Source organism: Pseudorca crassidens, chromosome 5 (assembly GCF_039906515.1).
Source record: "Pseudorca crassidens isolate mPseCra1 chromosome 5, mPseCra1.hap1, whole genome shotgun sequence".
NCBI classification, from domain to species: domain Eukaryota; kingdom Metazoa; phylum Chordata; class Mammalia; order Artiodactyla; family Delphinidae; genus Pseudorca; species Pseudorca crassidens.
In genome coordinates, this window is record NC_090300.1 from 143,176,384 (window position 1) to 143,192,445 (window position 16,062).

Consider the following 16,062-nt stretch of genomic DNA (forward strand, 5'->3'; position numbering starts at 1 on the left):
TTTCCCAGGATCATGCCTGATGAAACTTTTCCAACTACTCCACTCCTGGCCGCTCTACATCGCCAAGAATTGTGGTTCTCAGATTGGTGGGAGGAGTGCTGAAAAGGAAATGGCCTCCTCCTGGCTGCACCACGAGGTCGGCATCTTTGGCATGTGTGTACACGTGTGTGTGTGTGTGTGTGTGGAAATACCACTCTACTGTTCACCAAACGCATTTTTATATTTTTATTCTTACAACCACCCAACAATGTAAGCAGAGAGAATCCTCATCAGGCAGGTGAAAACCTGAGACTCAAGGGAAGTAACAATGACTGCACATTTACATTAATTCATTAAACTTTGATTTCTAGTTTTGTTTTTGTTTTTTTTTTTATTTGGTTGTGCCAGTTCTTAGTTGCGGCACGCATGTGGGATCTAGTTGCCTGACCAGGGATCGAACCCAGGCTCCCTGCATTGGGAGCACGGAGTCCTAACCACTGCGCCACCAGGGAAGTCCCTGATTTCTAGTTTTACCTGCAGTTTACAGATGAGGAAACTGGGCATCTGCCCTGCTTGAAGGCATCTGCCTGAGGTCACCAGCCTGTAAGGGTTGCCCTGAGATCTGAACAGAGGTTCACTCCAGGATGGATCTTCCTTACTTTCCACACTAACCCTCAGGGCAGGAAAAGACTCCAGGTCCAGCTGGGGCCAGAACCCAGTGTTACCTCAGGGCTCTACAAACGCAGTGCCGGATGGATACATACATTCTTGCAAGAAGTAAAATATTTCAGTTTCTATCACCCGGGCACGTTGACGTGTGCTACGCATAAGCCTCACAGCACTTGACTACGAGAGAAACCGAGCTTACTTGGGGAGCCGACAGTCTCCCCTGCCCACCTCCAACCAGTAGCAACAAACACACTGAATCTAGAAGACAGAAATGGGTAAGCTGTCTCAATCTATAACATATCAATGACTCAATAACGAAATAGGAGGAAAGGTAGAAGACATAAGAAGCACTTCTCCACTCCACCATCTTAAAATTTATCTTCACTGATGCAGGTTCCAGTTTAGTTTGTGGGTCTGTGAAGCAGTGTGGCTCCTTGGAGCTCACGATCTAGTCACATTCTAGTGTAATACTCTACCGCAGTAGAGCTGGGGACATCGACACATTAACCCTGCAAAAGAGCCCAGAAAGTCTGCGTAAAGAGGCTTCTGTGAGATATTACTGAAAATGAGGAAACACAAATTTTTTGGTTTCACTTTGAGTAAATTGATTTTTATTCACACAAAAAAAACAAAACTGAAGAACTCATAAAATAGAACCTTTCCAAATAATAAGAATCACCAATAGATCATCAACTTTCAGGTTTCATACAGAATTTTTGCACCAAAGTATATATTTTTCCATATTATAAAACCTGTCGTTATCTGTAGCTTTTGAACAATTTAACTCTATTACCTTAAAATATTCAAATAAAACAATACTCCCACCTAGTGGATAAAGAAAAACGTCTGACTTATTTCAGGTGTGAACAGTACCACCATAAAAAAGGAACAAAAACTACAATGAATTTAAAATAAGTTTATTCTGTTAACATCCTCAAAATACCTCCCTGAAAAAAAAGTAACCTACAAAACAGTGCACGCCGCTCCCCTTCTAGGAATGGATGGGTAATATACTCTACAAAACAATCTTTGGAATCATGTGTAAATGTTACTCTGAATCTCATTTGTTGTCATCAATTTCTTCAGTATCTCTGTGCTCTGGGGAATATTCTGGAAGGAGAGAAAAAAGGCGTTCATATAGTGAGGCTGAGCATTCAGTCAGGAGCAAGGCACACTCTCGAGGCAGAAGCAGAGAAGGGCACCAAACGTGACAGGCCCTGCCCCTCACCTCCTCGCTCGGCAGACACGACATTGAGCGTGTCCCCCCCCCGCCCGAAGCTCTACCGGGACCTCAGGTCTCCCGGGAGCCTAAAGCCCTCAGACGGACACAACACTCTGCTTGGCCCACCTGAGCTCATGCCCGTCTGCAGCCCAATACCACGCTCCCCACCGCTCTCCTCAAACGCACCCTGAACTTGCCAACTTCGTGTTCACGCCGCCTCCCTCTGCACGTTCCTCCCCCTAGGACTCACCCACCCTTCCAGTCCAGCTGGAGGGCCACCCTCCCCGTGGGGCCTCTCCTCGGGTCAGCCTCGCCCCCATCCCCCCGCCCTGGCTGGCACCTGGCACAGCGGCCGCCTGCGCCACCTCCAGGCTGTGGACCACCCAGCACCGTGGGGTCCACGTGGCAGGCGTGCAAGAGAATTCCATTTTGTTGACCAAATACCACTTTGAGAAGGACAGAAGAGATGACCTAAGCCAGGATGACTGTATCTGGTCATTAAGAAAACAGCACCCTTCAAAGAGCCACTGTAGAAAAGTTAATTAAATTTCCTCTCCAAAGAATATTTTTAGACACTGGAAGTTGACTTAAACCCCACATGGCAGATGATTTGCAAGTCTGAGAATGAGGGCAGATGCTCCTGGAGCGTCTGTGCCCTGAGCACCAACTGCACCACGAGCAGAACCCGCCCGGCCCTCCTGCTGAAGCCCCAGCTCCTCTCTACTGTGCGCACCGCGGGGCTAACTGGCCGCACGGCAGTTCAGCTACAAAAGACGAAACAACTGGCCGACAGTCTGGGTTTCTCTGTTGACACAGGACTCTCTAAGTCACTTAAGTCTTGGCCCTCATGATGGTGTGCAGGGTGACGAGCAGACCTGGCGTCTTAAAACAGGGGATCGTGACAACTATGCACATCGACTTGACACAAAATACGGTGACAAAACTTAGGGGAAGTGTGAAACAGGAGAGGATAAAGCCAGATCGTGTACTACACCAGAAAACGGTAACACACCAGTTCACAAATCCTTCGGTGATCTGAAGGTGCAGAGTGGAGTCCACATTTCCCATACTACTTAGAACGTCCACCAGTGGACATGTGACAACAGGCCAAGAACAAACAGTGCAGAAAAGGTTTCACAAGGCAATAAGGAGGCTCAGGTCACACATATGCATCCCAGGCTTGGAAACTGATATCTCTCTTAATGAAGGAAGAAATTTTGGCGAAAAAGAATAGGTGCAATGCTGAAAGAAGAGACAAATCAACAAGCCTGTGTGTCTGTGTGTGTGTGCACGCACGTACACGCGCACGCGCACATATATGTATACGTATATATACATACGCACACGTATGCTCACATGTATGTACAACCTGGAAGACAAGAGCTTACGTACAACCCACAGAATCTGTTATTTGCACAGTACCGCCATAAATTTACATACATTTTAAATGTATTCAAATATTTTGTATTTTGCAATAAAATCTTTCTAAATTTGTTATTCATTTCTCATGTTTCACTATGTCCTTTTTAATGTCCCTCTTTTATTTTTCGTTATTTTATCTTTTATGGCAAACTGCCTTTCAGACAATTAGTTATGTGATGAAAATTTCTGCAGTGAACATGCTTGCAGCCACAATGTCTGTGGCAAAGATGCTCCAGTGAAAGTGCCCAGAAGAGACACAACGGCCATGGCCCCTGCTCTCAACGAAGTGGGAAGAGCCAATCGGTTAACTACAGATGCAAGCAGCACTATTAGTCACTATATCCTCGGAAGGAGATGCTAAATACAAAATAACTCAATTTGTCTGAAAGATTATCCATGACTCTAGCTCATCTGAAAGATATACTTGAATTATACTAAGCTACAGTTTCACTCTTACTAATTCAACAAATGGTTGAGGGCCTTCTACACATCATATTCAGGATGATCTGGGGACACCAAAAGGGAAAACGTTCCCACGGAGTTGACAATCTAACTAATTTATGAGAGCTATGAAATGAGATGACGCCAACAGAACTTACAAGAAAAGCTGCCCTAATACCAATGGCCATTCTAGAATAAAACAAGGCTTCCAACTTGGAACGATGTTGTTATAATCTCTTCCCTTTAAGGAAGAAGTTCTTAAACCAGGAGTCCACGGACTTTCAGCTAATCTCTTAGGGAGAGGATTGGAGTTCCTAAACTACCTGAAATTACTGGCAAAACTTTTCTATACATGTTCCCATATGTATTTTTCTGGGAAAGGAGCCCACAGATATATCCAGACTGAGAACAGGGAACAGATTTATCTCATCTAGTCCCATGTAAAATTAAGTGAATAAACATGACGATAATTCGATCCATACTGTGCTCAAAAATGCCTTCTCAAAAATTACACCTTCCAAATTAATTAGTTACAGAAACTTCTTGAACAGTGAAAACATCTTTCCACACAAACATCTGGGATTTAAAGCCCTGATCTATCCTGACAAAACATGAACAAAATATTCTCCAAGTTACAGAAGTATATCTAGAAGAATATGTGACAATCAAATTCAAACTGCCAGACCAGCAGTTTTCTCTTTACGTGGAGAAAAAAGGATCTCTACGTGCTGCTTAGGTTTCACACTGATACCATACATTTATGTTTGTTACTAAGTTCATTATAATAACTCAGCTATTAAGTCAATGAGATAAAACCTTACCTTAACCAAACTTTTCAAGCTTCTGGAAGAAAGTACAGGCTTAAAAGCTTCAACTGTGATTAGGTCTAATTTCATCACATCAGTATAACATAAGTACAGAATTGCAGAGATTTTCCATACTTGACAATAACTCAGAACTATGAATATACAAGAAAAAAAAATCACTTAAGTTTTCTGTTATATGATTTTGAAATTAAATACCTCTAACTCATAAAGGCTGCTTTTAAAAAGTCATCTCTGTTGCCTCTTTTAATCAAAGCATTTACTGACATTCTGAACCAATTATAATGCACATTTTCTTTCAAAGCCAATTTATTTTCCTAAGTTATCTCTTGCTTTTACAATTATGTTTATTTTGCATTTTCTGAACATACTACTGAGACACAGCTGGGTTAGCTAAGACACAAGATTAAAATTTTGCTGACTACACTAAAGTAAACTAAATAATAAATATACAATGCACAATGTAAAATATTTAGCCATTTATTCTAGTAAATTTAACATTTAAAGTTAAAAACATTTTATTTATTAACAAATAACACTGAATTATCTATTATAACATACTAGCCACTAAAAAGTGACAATCATAATTTGATATGATGTTAGGGTATAATTGGTAACAGGAATAAAAAATAAACTATTGAAGCAACTACCAAAATTCAGTATCTGAAGCTTCTATTCTGACAATTAAAACGTACTTTACCAACTTCTCATACACCAACAACTTACATCTAACACTGGCTTGCATGATGAGTTATCAAAGACCAAAAAGAAACGGCAACTCGGAAGCTAACAGTCAAGAACTCTGAGCTGCTCTCATACAACTGTGTGTCTGGAAAGTTTCAAGACACAAACCAAACAGAATATACCAGCAACTAGAGCAATTAGTGAGGACAAACAGCAATACAATGGCATCAATCATCATTAACAAACGGCCTCAAAAAGATCCCTACTGGTCCAACTCATAACTATGAATAAAGTAATAACAAGATAAAATGTGAATGCTATGCACTGTAATACCACCTGCTGCAGGAAGGTCATGCACGATATTTGGTTGTTCTAGCAGTGAACAGCAAGGAGGCTCTCTGAAATTCTGTGTTTTTAGGGCTTTCAGGAAAGGAGTATGAAGACTGCTGGTAGATTCTGAAGTTTTATAGTCAGTAACATGTCGACATGTAAGAATAGTTACTTGCATATTCTTCCTTGGACAAGAGCCAAAAACCTAGCACAAAATTGATTTCAAATTAAAAAATATATATATATAATTTTGTGACAGAATAGAAACATCCCTCTAGTTGTTTATCTACACCATTCATATATATATACACACATACACACACACACACCTTGCAGGGGTGGAACTGTCCATGGAAAAACAAAACCCATGCTTTGCTGTGCCCTCACCTGGGTCTCATCTTAATTCTGTCACTTTCTAGTTGGGTAACCTTCTCCAAGTTACCTTCCTCACCTGTGAACTAAGGGCTACTTACCTGAGGGAGGTGTGATCTGGATTAAATGAAGTCAGGAACAAAGGAGGCAGAGCAGCTAACAGCCAGGGATGCCATGGCAGGTAAGGCAGTCACTCAACTATGAGCACCTGTTCGTTTACGCCCTCTCCCGCCCGCCACAGATGCCTGCAAATTATTCTTTTTGGTTTGTTCCAGTTTGTTCTGTTTCTAAGATCACTACTTGCAATCAGTGTTGAGAACAGTGTTACACTGAATAGAAGTGAATGGGAATGACACCCATTCTTTACTGGATAAAGTGACGTGATCAAGATCTCTTCTAACACAGGTATCTCTAAGAACGCTCCACTTAGACTAGTGTTGTATCAGCAACAGGAAGTGATCCTTTCACTAATATAACAGGTTCAAGAACACTGTATTAAGGATGTTTCTAAGAACATCACTTGCAAGTTGCACTCATAAGTGTTTTATCAGTGCAAATGATTCTTAAATTCGCTTTTAAATTTATTTCAATCGTAGACTAAGTTTCAATCGCTCAAGACCTCAATGTCCACCTAAGTTGGTATTTCATGGATTTCCAGGGACCCTTCCAGCTTTTAAAATCTTTGGTGATGTAAGAAAATAAAAAAAGCAGCTATCTTTTAAGGAAAAAAAGAGTAGATTTTAGGTCATTGCACCTTGTTTGAAAATATTTTATGAAGAGAGCAAAATGGCTATTTCAAATAGCAAGGGAACTAAAGATTTTATATTATGTGCCGTAAGTGATTTATAAGGAGACTTTAATTGTAGTGTAGCTTTATAAATAAACACAAAACTTAACACCACATACATTTGTCAGCAGATACGTCCCATTTAAGGGCTATAACGTTACTCACAAGGCCTGATTTATCATCCTCCCTAAAATACTTATCATCTGAAGCCACAATACTTGACACCTGTTGGACTGTGTGTGATTATCAGGATTATGCAGCTGACGTGAACCCAACAGCAGAGGGACCCGAAGAGTATCCCCGGGTGGGGGGGAAATACTGATTAAAAAATTCTGTTTTGGAAATGCATAATTCTACATTTTTTCAAGTCTGAGAGAGAACAGCTGTTCCATAGTACAAAAATAATAAAACGCCCTACATAAACTGACAATACAATTAATACGGCAGCTTCCCACCCTTCTGAGATCTGCTGAAAGCTATGGACCCTCTCTCTAGAAAATACACGTAGGTACACAGCATAAAATCATATATACAACCATAAGATTCACAGATCTTATTAGAAAATTCCTCATTTAATAAAATGCATTGAATAACTTTTAATAAATGTTTCTAAGTATGCCAATCTGGTTTAAAGCAGGTGTACATCAAATTTTTTATTTCTAATGAACTTAATTGTAATACCTACATAAAAATATGCCTAAGATTTAAGTTGCAATGTTGAAAAGACGTATATAAAAGGGCTATTTCATTTAAAAATAACCTGCAACTACCAACTGGACTTCCCTGGTGGCGCAGTGGTTAAGAATCCGCCTGCCAGTGCAGGAGGCACGGGTTCGAGCCCTGGTCCAGGAAGATCCACCTGCCGCGGAGCAACTAAGCCCGTGCGCCACAACTACTGAGCCTGTGCTCTAGAGCCCACGAGCCACAACTACTGAAGCCCACGTGCCACAACTACTGAGCCTGTGTTCTAGAGCCCACGAGCCATAACTACTGAAGTCCGTGCGCCTAGAGCCCATGCTCCGCAACAGGAGGAGCCGCCGCAATGAGAAGCCCACGCACCGCAACGAAGAGTAGCCCCCGCTTGCCGCAACTAGAGAAAGTGTGCACAGCAACAAAGACCCAACGCAGCCAAAAATAAGTAAATAAATAATTAAAAAATAATAACCTGCAACTACCAAAATTAATGATTATTCTCTAAAATTTCTAGCTAAGTTCTTCACTGAAAAATTTGTTTTAGTGGACACATACCATGTGCTCAATTTTCCCACAAAATGAAGCCTCAATTGATCCCATTCTAATGCTACGAAAAACGGATGAAACCCCGGTGTGAGTGTCAGCTGAGCACCAACCCCAGGAACCCAGGTTCTCACCTCCCGTCCCTGCGCTTCCGGGCAGCATTGTCAGCACGGCCCATTTTCACCCGTGGCTGCAACCCTGCTCTGTTTCATGGGGGTAACTTGTTCCAACTATGTCTTATGTTTTTATGACCAACGATCTTTAGCACATTGCTGACCACATTTGCCAAATGAGTTCTTTTATTCTTTATATTCTGTAACAAACTCCTACTATATTTCTAAGGGAAAAAGCAAATACTTACCCCGCTTCAACATCTGACTACATGGGTTTAAGTGTAAAGAAACGGAACCTTGATGAAGTAGCAACCCCAGAATCTCTCTTACCTTTTCCAGCCACTGATACTGCTGATCTTCAGCAACGTAGCAACTACATTGACAGAGCACAACCTGAAAATCAAACCCCGAGTTTTCTGTCAGGTCAAATAAATGTTACACACACCCCACACTGTCATCATATACATATCATGTGAATCCCAACATAACCTCTGGATAACACTTGTTTTGCTTAATCTGCTACTGCCTTACTTATTTTTCTTTTTAAAATTTAAGAATCAAGCCACTACTGGCAGTTAGTATCAGAGAAAAGTGCACATTGACAGAGCAACTGTGATGGCCGGCACAGGAGATTCTAAAGATAATATCAGTAAGTACTACCGGAGTCCTCTCTATAAAACAGAGACGACACCAGGCCTGCTGCCCATCCGGGGGTGGGTGGTGCCACACACTGTGAAGATCAAACTCAAAAAGCGTTACAAAAACATTAAGTGCTATCAGGACAGCAGCCCAGCAGCATCTCAGCCCAGCGGCACCCTAGGACACTGCTGATGCCTGGAAGGCAATATTATTCTAGCCACCATGTCCAGACCATGTGCTTGAAGTGAAAACATGCAATGCACAATGCTGTAAAAGGATGACATTCCGGATTATTAATGCTTGTGGAATGATAGCATCCATAAAAGTCAACTTTGTCTTCTATTGAAATATCGCCAGAAACACTAACACTTAATGACACAAGTGGGAAAAAATGAAACACAAGGACTTCCCTGGTGATCCGGCAGTTAAGACTCTGCACTTCCACTTCGGGGGCACGGGTTCGATCCCTGGTTGGGCGGAACTAAGATCTCGCATGCAGTGTGGTGTGGCCAAAAAAAAAAAAAAAAAATGAAGAAGCGGCACAAGAGGGAAAAAGAGGGCCCAGGGACAGGGGGAAGAGAAAGACTAGATATGGAATTAGCTACACACAAAGATTCTGGATAGTCAAGAGACACCCAACCAATCAATGGTATAACTAAATGCAGTAACAGAAATTTCTACTGCTTGACCTCCAGATGTATTCTAGAGGGAAAACTTCCCACTAAGGATCAGATAAAGAACATGCTTTGGGACTTCCCTGGCAGTCCAGTGGTTAAGACTTCGCCTTCCAACGCAGAGAGTACAGGTTCGATCCCTGGTCAGGGAGCTAAGATCCCACATGCCTCGGGACCAAGAAACATAAACCAGAAGCAATGTTGTAACAAATTCAACAAAGACTTTAAAAATGGTCCACATCAAAAAATCTTAAAAAAAAAAATGCTTAGTTTCCTTATTACTTATTTCCTATAAATACCGGATGTTTACAAAAATCCTTATGTAAACTTTAATAACTTTGGATAACATATTACAAAAACAAACTGTAAGTATTACAAAATCAAATTTTAGTTTTCAAGGCTAACATTATAGTATTATGGAATTACTGACTTCTTGCATTGTCTGAATCCCTGCCCCTGGCCTCTGTTCAAGCACTCAGCAGCTGTGGAACGGCACTCTGTCAGACAAGCAGGTGGCGAGACAGACATCACCTGCCCGGCCACCTCACCTGCCTGACCTGTCTCCCAAACCGCCCAGGACACTCCTTTCTCTCAATGAACCCAAGGATAGGATTAGGACAAACGGTTCCAATGAAATCACTAGGCATCAGCTACAGAGTTATCTTTCATAACTTAAAAAATCGGGATGAATTAGGAATTCGCTGACGGTCCAGTGGTTAAGACTCTGCACTTCCACTGCAGGGTGCACGGGTTTGATCCCTGGTTGGGGAACTAAGATTCCGAAAGCCGAGGGGAGCGGCCAAAAGAAGAAAAAAAAAAAATCAGGATGAATCAGGTGAGGATGAAAGCTTAAGGTCAACAGAATTGTATTTAGAATGCACGAAGCATCCATTCGCTCAATGTTAACTGAGCCCCTAGGCTGTGCTCAGCATTGGCTGAATACCGGGTGGGTATACAGCGACAAAGCAGAACTCCCTGCTTCCACAGCGGGTACGCATTTTCCCATGTTTACCTTTGCCAGCTTAAATCATTCTTTGAATGTGGGCAAAGTTTAAATATCTAATGTTTCTGGTTTGCTTCTAAAAAAGTTATTTCAGAATTTCCTCAGAAGTTTACCAACACACCATGTTAACATTTATATAAACAAAAAAGTGACGCTGTTGACCAAGTATGCTTCAATAAAAAAAGGTTTTTTAATTAAAATTTGTTTTTAATTTGTTTTTAATTTTAAAAAATAAAAAAACAAGAACCAGACAAAAAAGTGGTTACTAACACTGCCTACAGGCAGAATTCCTCAGCCCAAAAGGAGACATAAAGGAACATGAAATTCAAAGGAACACTACATAAATGATGCCTAAGGAACCCCACTTAAACATACAAGTCAGGCCCCACATACCGAGGGATTCGATTTTAGGTGATAAAACACACAAAAAGCCTCTGTGGGGGACAGGTGTGTAGTGTCCACTGTCCTACACCATTCATTCCAGAGTTTAGCACAACCAACTTCTTCCCAGACTCCTGAATTCATGATGAATGATGACAAAAATGCTGTGAAAAACAATTCGCATAAGTTAGTGTTTGGATCCGCAAGTTGCATTTTCTATTCAATAAAAAAGATATTCAGGTTACTTGAGAATCTTAGCGCTGAAAGAGCCATTGAGACCATCAACCTTATGCACACCATCATCTTGCAGGAAAACACGCTGAGGCCTCAAGAAGTTAAAGGCCACACCCTGAGTACAGGTGGTACTGGAGCCAGGAATCGAGAAGACAGGTTTGCTGACAGACTTTACCAGACACACACCGTAACACCCTTGTGGAAAATTTCAGGCCAGGAGAACTTCATGTAAATGAGTCAGCAGTTATTTACCATGTACTCCTCTACAAGCACTAGGGGTACCTTACAGGGCAAGGAATCTTCACTGGGGTTCCCCAAGGCTCTCCTCCACATCTGTGAACCCCCTAAAACGATACAGGTTTCTGTACTTGTGTGTGTGTGCGTTGTTCTAGCTGCACTCTGCACCGTTCTGGCTTTAACCTATCAAATGAATTCATATATGTGAAGATCTTAGAAACCAAGTACTGAAAAATGTAGCAATTATTATTGTCATTTTTAGAGTGCTCCATATGTTTTTAAAGGAGCTGGTTAACTCAAAAACATGCAAGGACCACTGTGACAAGGGGGCCGTGTTGCACATGCCACCGCTGCCCTCCCAGTCTGGCCACGACAGGCCCAGAAGCCTAAGAAAACCTGTATACTAGAAACCGTGTTTCCTTGACTTCGTAAGTTCCCAAAGCCAAGAACATTTCCTCTAAATCTCATTTTTCAAGCTTATCAAAAAGACAGTGCCGCATGAGCAGCGGTAGAATTCACTCAGATACAAAGTTACTCTGCTACGACTTTTTCTAAAAAAGTAACAGACATTAGAAATCTTTTATGGTGGAAATAAATAAGCAACTTCAGCTTTTGCTCTTCCAACAAAATGTGTCGTCTAATGCACTTGCACTTACCTACTGCGTTATTTCCTATCGCAATTATAAACTTGGAGCAAGGATATTTTTCTAGCAGAGAAACTTCCAAAGTTGTTTTTGTTTGTCTTCGAAGGAGCCGCACCTCCCTAACACAAGAAACGAAAGACGAAACGAAAGCAATTTAAATGTAATCAGTACTATACTATGACAAAAAGGCTACTATAAGTATGATTTTGTATTAAGTAAAATGCAAACTTTAATTCTGTAAAGAACATAATTATAATCCTAAGGAAACAATGGATTCAGGCAACGATAACTAACAGGTAAAACCCTTTGCTGCAAAGTTCCTGGAGAACTGTACAAGAGGGATCAAGCTGTCCAGCTGACCCACTGATCAATCCATCTTAGAACCCCTAAAAGTGGGACAACTGGGCACAGTGTGCAGTGAGAAACTGCAAATACCACCTCCGAGGCATCCGTGCCAGCAAAATACTGACCAAGCCTCTTAGAAGGAGCTTCCCTTTACAGGAGATGCAGGTGATGGACACACATCTGCATAAATGACACCAAGAGGAAGCAATCAGGCAAATCCAGAGCATGGGACAGCCTGCAGGACAATCAGTCTCTCAGCCAGGGTGAAAAAGGAGGGGGGCTGCTCCAAACGAAAGGAAGCACAAAAGAAGAAACATCTAGATGTAAGGTGCAAGCCTGGCCAGGATTCTGATTTCCAGAGGCCCACTGTAAAATGTCACGTCTGAGACAACTGCATAAATCTGACCACGGACTGGCTATTAAACAGTATCCAAAAAGTATTATTAATTGTTAAGGAGGATGACAGCATACGTAAGGCAATGCCTATATCGTTGAGACGCATTCGGAAAACTGCAGCGGTGAAAGGCCACGGTGACTGGGACCCACCTAGGGGGTGGAGGGAGATAAAGTAAATGTGGCAAAATCTTCATAACTGTTGAACTTACGTGACTGGATGGGCTTAAAGTGTCATTTTACTATTTTCTCCAGTGTCTGTGTGTTTGGAAATAATCCAGTTTTTAAAAAGACATATCCATCTGCTACTGACACGTAATACTGAGGTGTGCGGCGGCGAAGAAAGTTCTAAAAGACCTGTCTTATGCCCATAAACCAAAGACACGACAAACCTGGAGCGGGAAGACAGCCCTGCAGCGGTGGAAAACCTAACAAGCCCGCAGAAAACCACCTGCATCAAAGCTAAAGAATGCCTTTAAAGACGCGAGGATCCGACGGCTCCACGGAGCCTGCAGCAAGCCCCGTGAGCCGCCTCTACCCGGCGCCCCCGGAGTTGTCTGGACCCCCTGTGCCCCTCGAGGACCGGTGCCGAGCGCGGAGCAGCCGCGACCCCGGGCCTGCGCGTCTGCTCCTGCGCCCGCCAGGCCGGGTCTGCGACGTCGCGCCCAAGACCTCACCTCTTCCGCGCCAGTTGCTGCCGGACCTCCCCGTCTTCGGGCGTCTCCCTCCTCCCCTCCTCTTCCTCCTCCTCCTCGTCCTCCGTCCCGGCTCGGCACGGCGCCCTCACCACCTCTCCGAAGAACGTGGCTGCCATAACCGCCCTCACACCCTCCCGGCCGAACTGCGGCTCCACAGCACGACGCAGGCGCCCCGCGCAAGCGCCCCTGATCACCATCACACACCGCCCCGCGCCCCCCCGAGGGCACCACCCCCGCGCATGCGCCCCGGTCCTTGCGGCGGCGCAAGCCCGGAGCGTTTATTCTTCAGCCGCCTGAGCTCTGCGGGGCCACCGAGAGATCGGATGACTGCGGGCTAGAGAGGCAAGAAACGAGAGGCGAGCCAGGGGGCGGGGCCTCCCGTCCAGCAGGTAACGGGCAGAGGAGGGGCTCGGCCGCCCCAGCCCCAGTTTGTAGCGCTCCGGGAAGAGGGCAGGCAGGTTACCTTTCCTTCGTTAAATCCGTTTCCGTTTTCTTCTCCGTTAGGAGTGACTGGGTGAACTTTGGTTTATTAAGCACCCAGCTTCAAACCGCGACCGCCCCAGGTAGGTGCCAGCCCGGCGCGTCCTAGGGACGGTGGACAGAGGAGGGCAGGAAGAAATACAGTGCTTCGCGGTGTTGTAAAAATGAGCCTTTACTCTGGCAATAGGAAGTCACATTTCAAAAGCTGATGCTTGTCAAGCTGATCTAAAAGACTTAATGAGAATGCAAAAATAGTTGCTTCTTTTTTAAGACTTGGCCATTTCTAATACAAAGTTTGTTTTCGTTTTAAATAGCCTTTCATTAATAAGCAAAGTACGTAATTTTTGAATTGGTTCTCATCTTTCAAATTTAATCGAGACAAAGTTAACGGAGCACTAATCCAAGCAGGAGAGAAAAGGGACACTATACCATAGTGTAAATGAAAATACCCAACAGAAAAAAAAGTCCATTCACCTAGATTTAGTTGTGCTGAAACTAGAGGGCATTGCTTACATTCTGAAACCCTATCAATAAATAGTAACAAAGTTAAGTGCTAATTTGGGGTCGGGGGAGCCTCTTGAGATTAAAAAAAAATCTCAGAAATCTGTTGCTAGAAACATCTTGTTTAAAGAAGTGGAACAAGCCTTTCCATAAAATCAGTATTTAGCAATTTTACACATTACTGCAAAATAATATATTGAGTTTTGAAGAAATTTGAACATTTAAGTATAAACAATAAGACCAAATTGCTATCCAGTTAGAGCTTAGGAAACTTTGGGTATAGCTAGCAAGCTAGAATATACAAGATTACCAGTGTAATATTTTAAAACTGCATTAACACTCCTGGGTTACTTGGTTTTATAGAATGACTGAATTGCAGAATAAAAGTTTGGGCATCACTTAGTCCTTCTGTTCAATAAAATAGCTTCATTTTTACCAGTAAGATCTAAATTTGATTTCAATTACATTATGAAAAAAATCACTTGTGGAAAGCTGATTAAAATTATAAATAGGGTAATGATAGTACATTTAGCCATGATTAAAATTCTGCATACATTTCAGAGAGAGAGAGTGTTACAAGAATGTTAAATTTTAAACAAATGCTTACTTCATGCAGTTACAATAAATTTAGGCCAAACACTTTAAAAAAGGCACGTATATGTTCAAATTAAAAAGTCAACCAGAAAAGGGATTCCACTATGAAAGAAGGCTGATGATACAATCTCAAGTACTGACAGAAATTAACCCCACCACAGTAAGTTATAATTTCAAAATGAAATTTTCATGACACTGAACCTGTCAAAACACTTTGAATAAAATAGTCTTAAACTGAGATTTTAACATTTTCATTTTATGGCATTTGTTGAGGACACAGCATACCCAATAAGAAGTTTCTATGAAATTAAGTGTAAATATGGGACTGAAAATGGGTTTAAACATTTCATTAAAGATCAAAAATCAAACCTCATGCACCTAAAAATATTAGCAGTTTATTAGGAATTCTTCCCTTTCTCACCTGTACTAGTAACAGGTTACTGGTATCAGTATTTCAGATGAAAATATACTATAAACAGAGCAAAGAACACAGACTCCGTAGGTTAGAAATACTCTGGCTTATGCTAAGAAAAAGAAAATGACAACAAAAAGCCTTTTTTTAAGCAGACATGCAACTACAAATTTCTCAAGTAATCAAGACACTCAGTTGATCTGTATAACCAAAAAATATGCACTACATTAGTCTAATGAAAAAGGAATAGAAACCCTTAAGTTTCTATATTTTACTTTCTCAGATTTACACATGCAAATCTTATATTAATATTCACAGATATTTTTAAATGGGAGAACAGCTTGCTTCTAACAATTCAGTTTTCCAATAGCATGTTACCATGTTAAAAAGATTTGACAGTGCGTTCATTTAATCTGGTGATTTTAATTTCAACTATTAACAAATTAAACCTCATTGCAAATAAGTTCTTTATAGTATCAAGACCAGATTTTCCAATCCTAGTGAAGGACTGAAATAGCCCAGACATGCTGCCATTGTGATGAGACTGTAATAAATTTGTAATAAGTTCATAAAGTTCTTTTAAGGTGCTATGGAGAAACATAAGAGGATGTGACTGTATCATCTAAAAATATGACTGTTTTGATCTATACTTTTTATTTTCTATGTCATTAAAACTAAGATCTGCCTCACAGTGAGGCACATTTTGGCCATCTCTGTAAATGCTGCTACATGAAAGTAAAAATGAGAA

The 16,062-nt window shown here is 41.8% G+C and overlaps 1 protein-coding gene across 2 annotated transcripts; it reads right to left on the reverse strand.

Annotated features, from left to right (window-relative positions):
- Positions 1–1,549: 1,549 nt before the first annotated feature.
- Positions 1,550–13,495, reverse strand: PSMG1 (proteasome assembly chaperone 1). 2 transcript variants are annotated; one of them, XM_067739506.1, is made up of 7 exons: positions 13,307–13,495; positions 11,904–12,010; positions 10,789–10,940; positions 8,410–8,472; positions 5,578–5,776; positions 4,555–4,691; positions 1,550–1,758 (listed from the first exon to the last, which is right to left on the reverse strand). In XM_067739506.1, the coding sequence occupies exons 1-7, from the start codon at positions 13,441–13,443 to the stop codon at positions 1,684–1,686; spliced, it is 870 nt and encodes a 289-aa protein (XP_067595607.1). In that variant the 5' UTR covers positions 13,444–13,495; the 3' UTR covers positions 1,550–1,683. The 2 variants fall into 2 exon arrangements, with proteins under 2 accessions (XP_067595607.1, XP_067595608.1); XM_067739507.1 differs by lacking the exon at positions 13,307–13,495 and adding an exon at positions 13,022–13,045.
- Between the last annotated feature and the right edge of the window lie 2,567 nt (positions 13,496–16,062).

What these genes read in the sequence shown, in the direction of transcription:
- PSMG1 (XM_067739506.1), bottom strand. Translation starts at nt 13,443, where the DNA reads ATGGCAGCCACGTTCTTCGGAGAGGTGGTGAGGGCGCCGTGCCGAGCC. An exon ending in GATAGGAAATAACGCAGTAG is followed by an intron (nt 10,941 to 11,903) that starts GTAAGTGCAAGT and finishes TGTTTTTCACAG; the next exon opens with CATTTTTGTCATCATTCATC. An exon ending in GCTTGAAAAGTTTGGTTAAG is followed by an intron (nt 1,759 to 4,554) that starts GTAAGGTTTTAT and finishes CTCTCCTTCCAG; the next exon opens with AATATTCCCCAGAGCACAGA.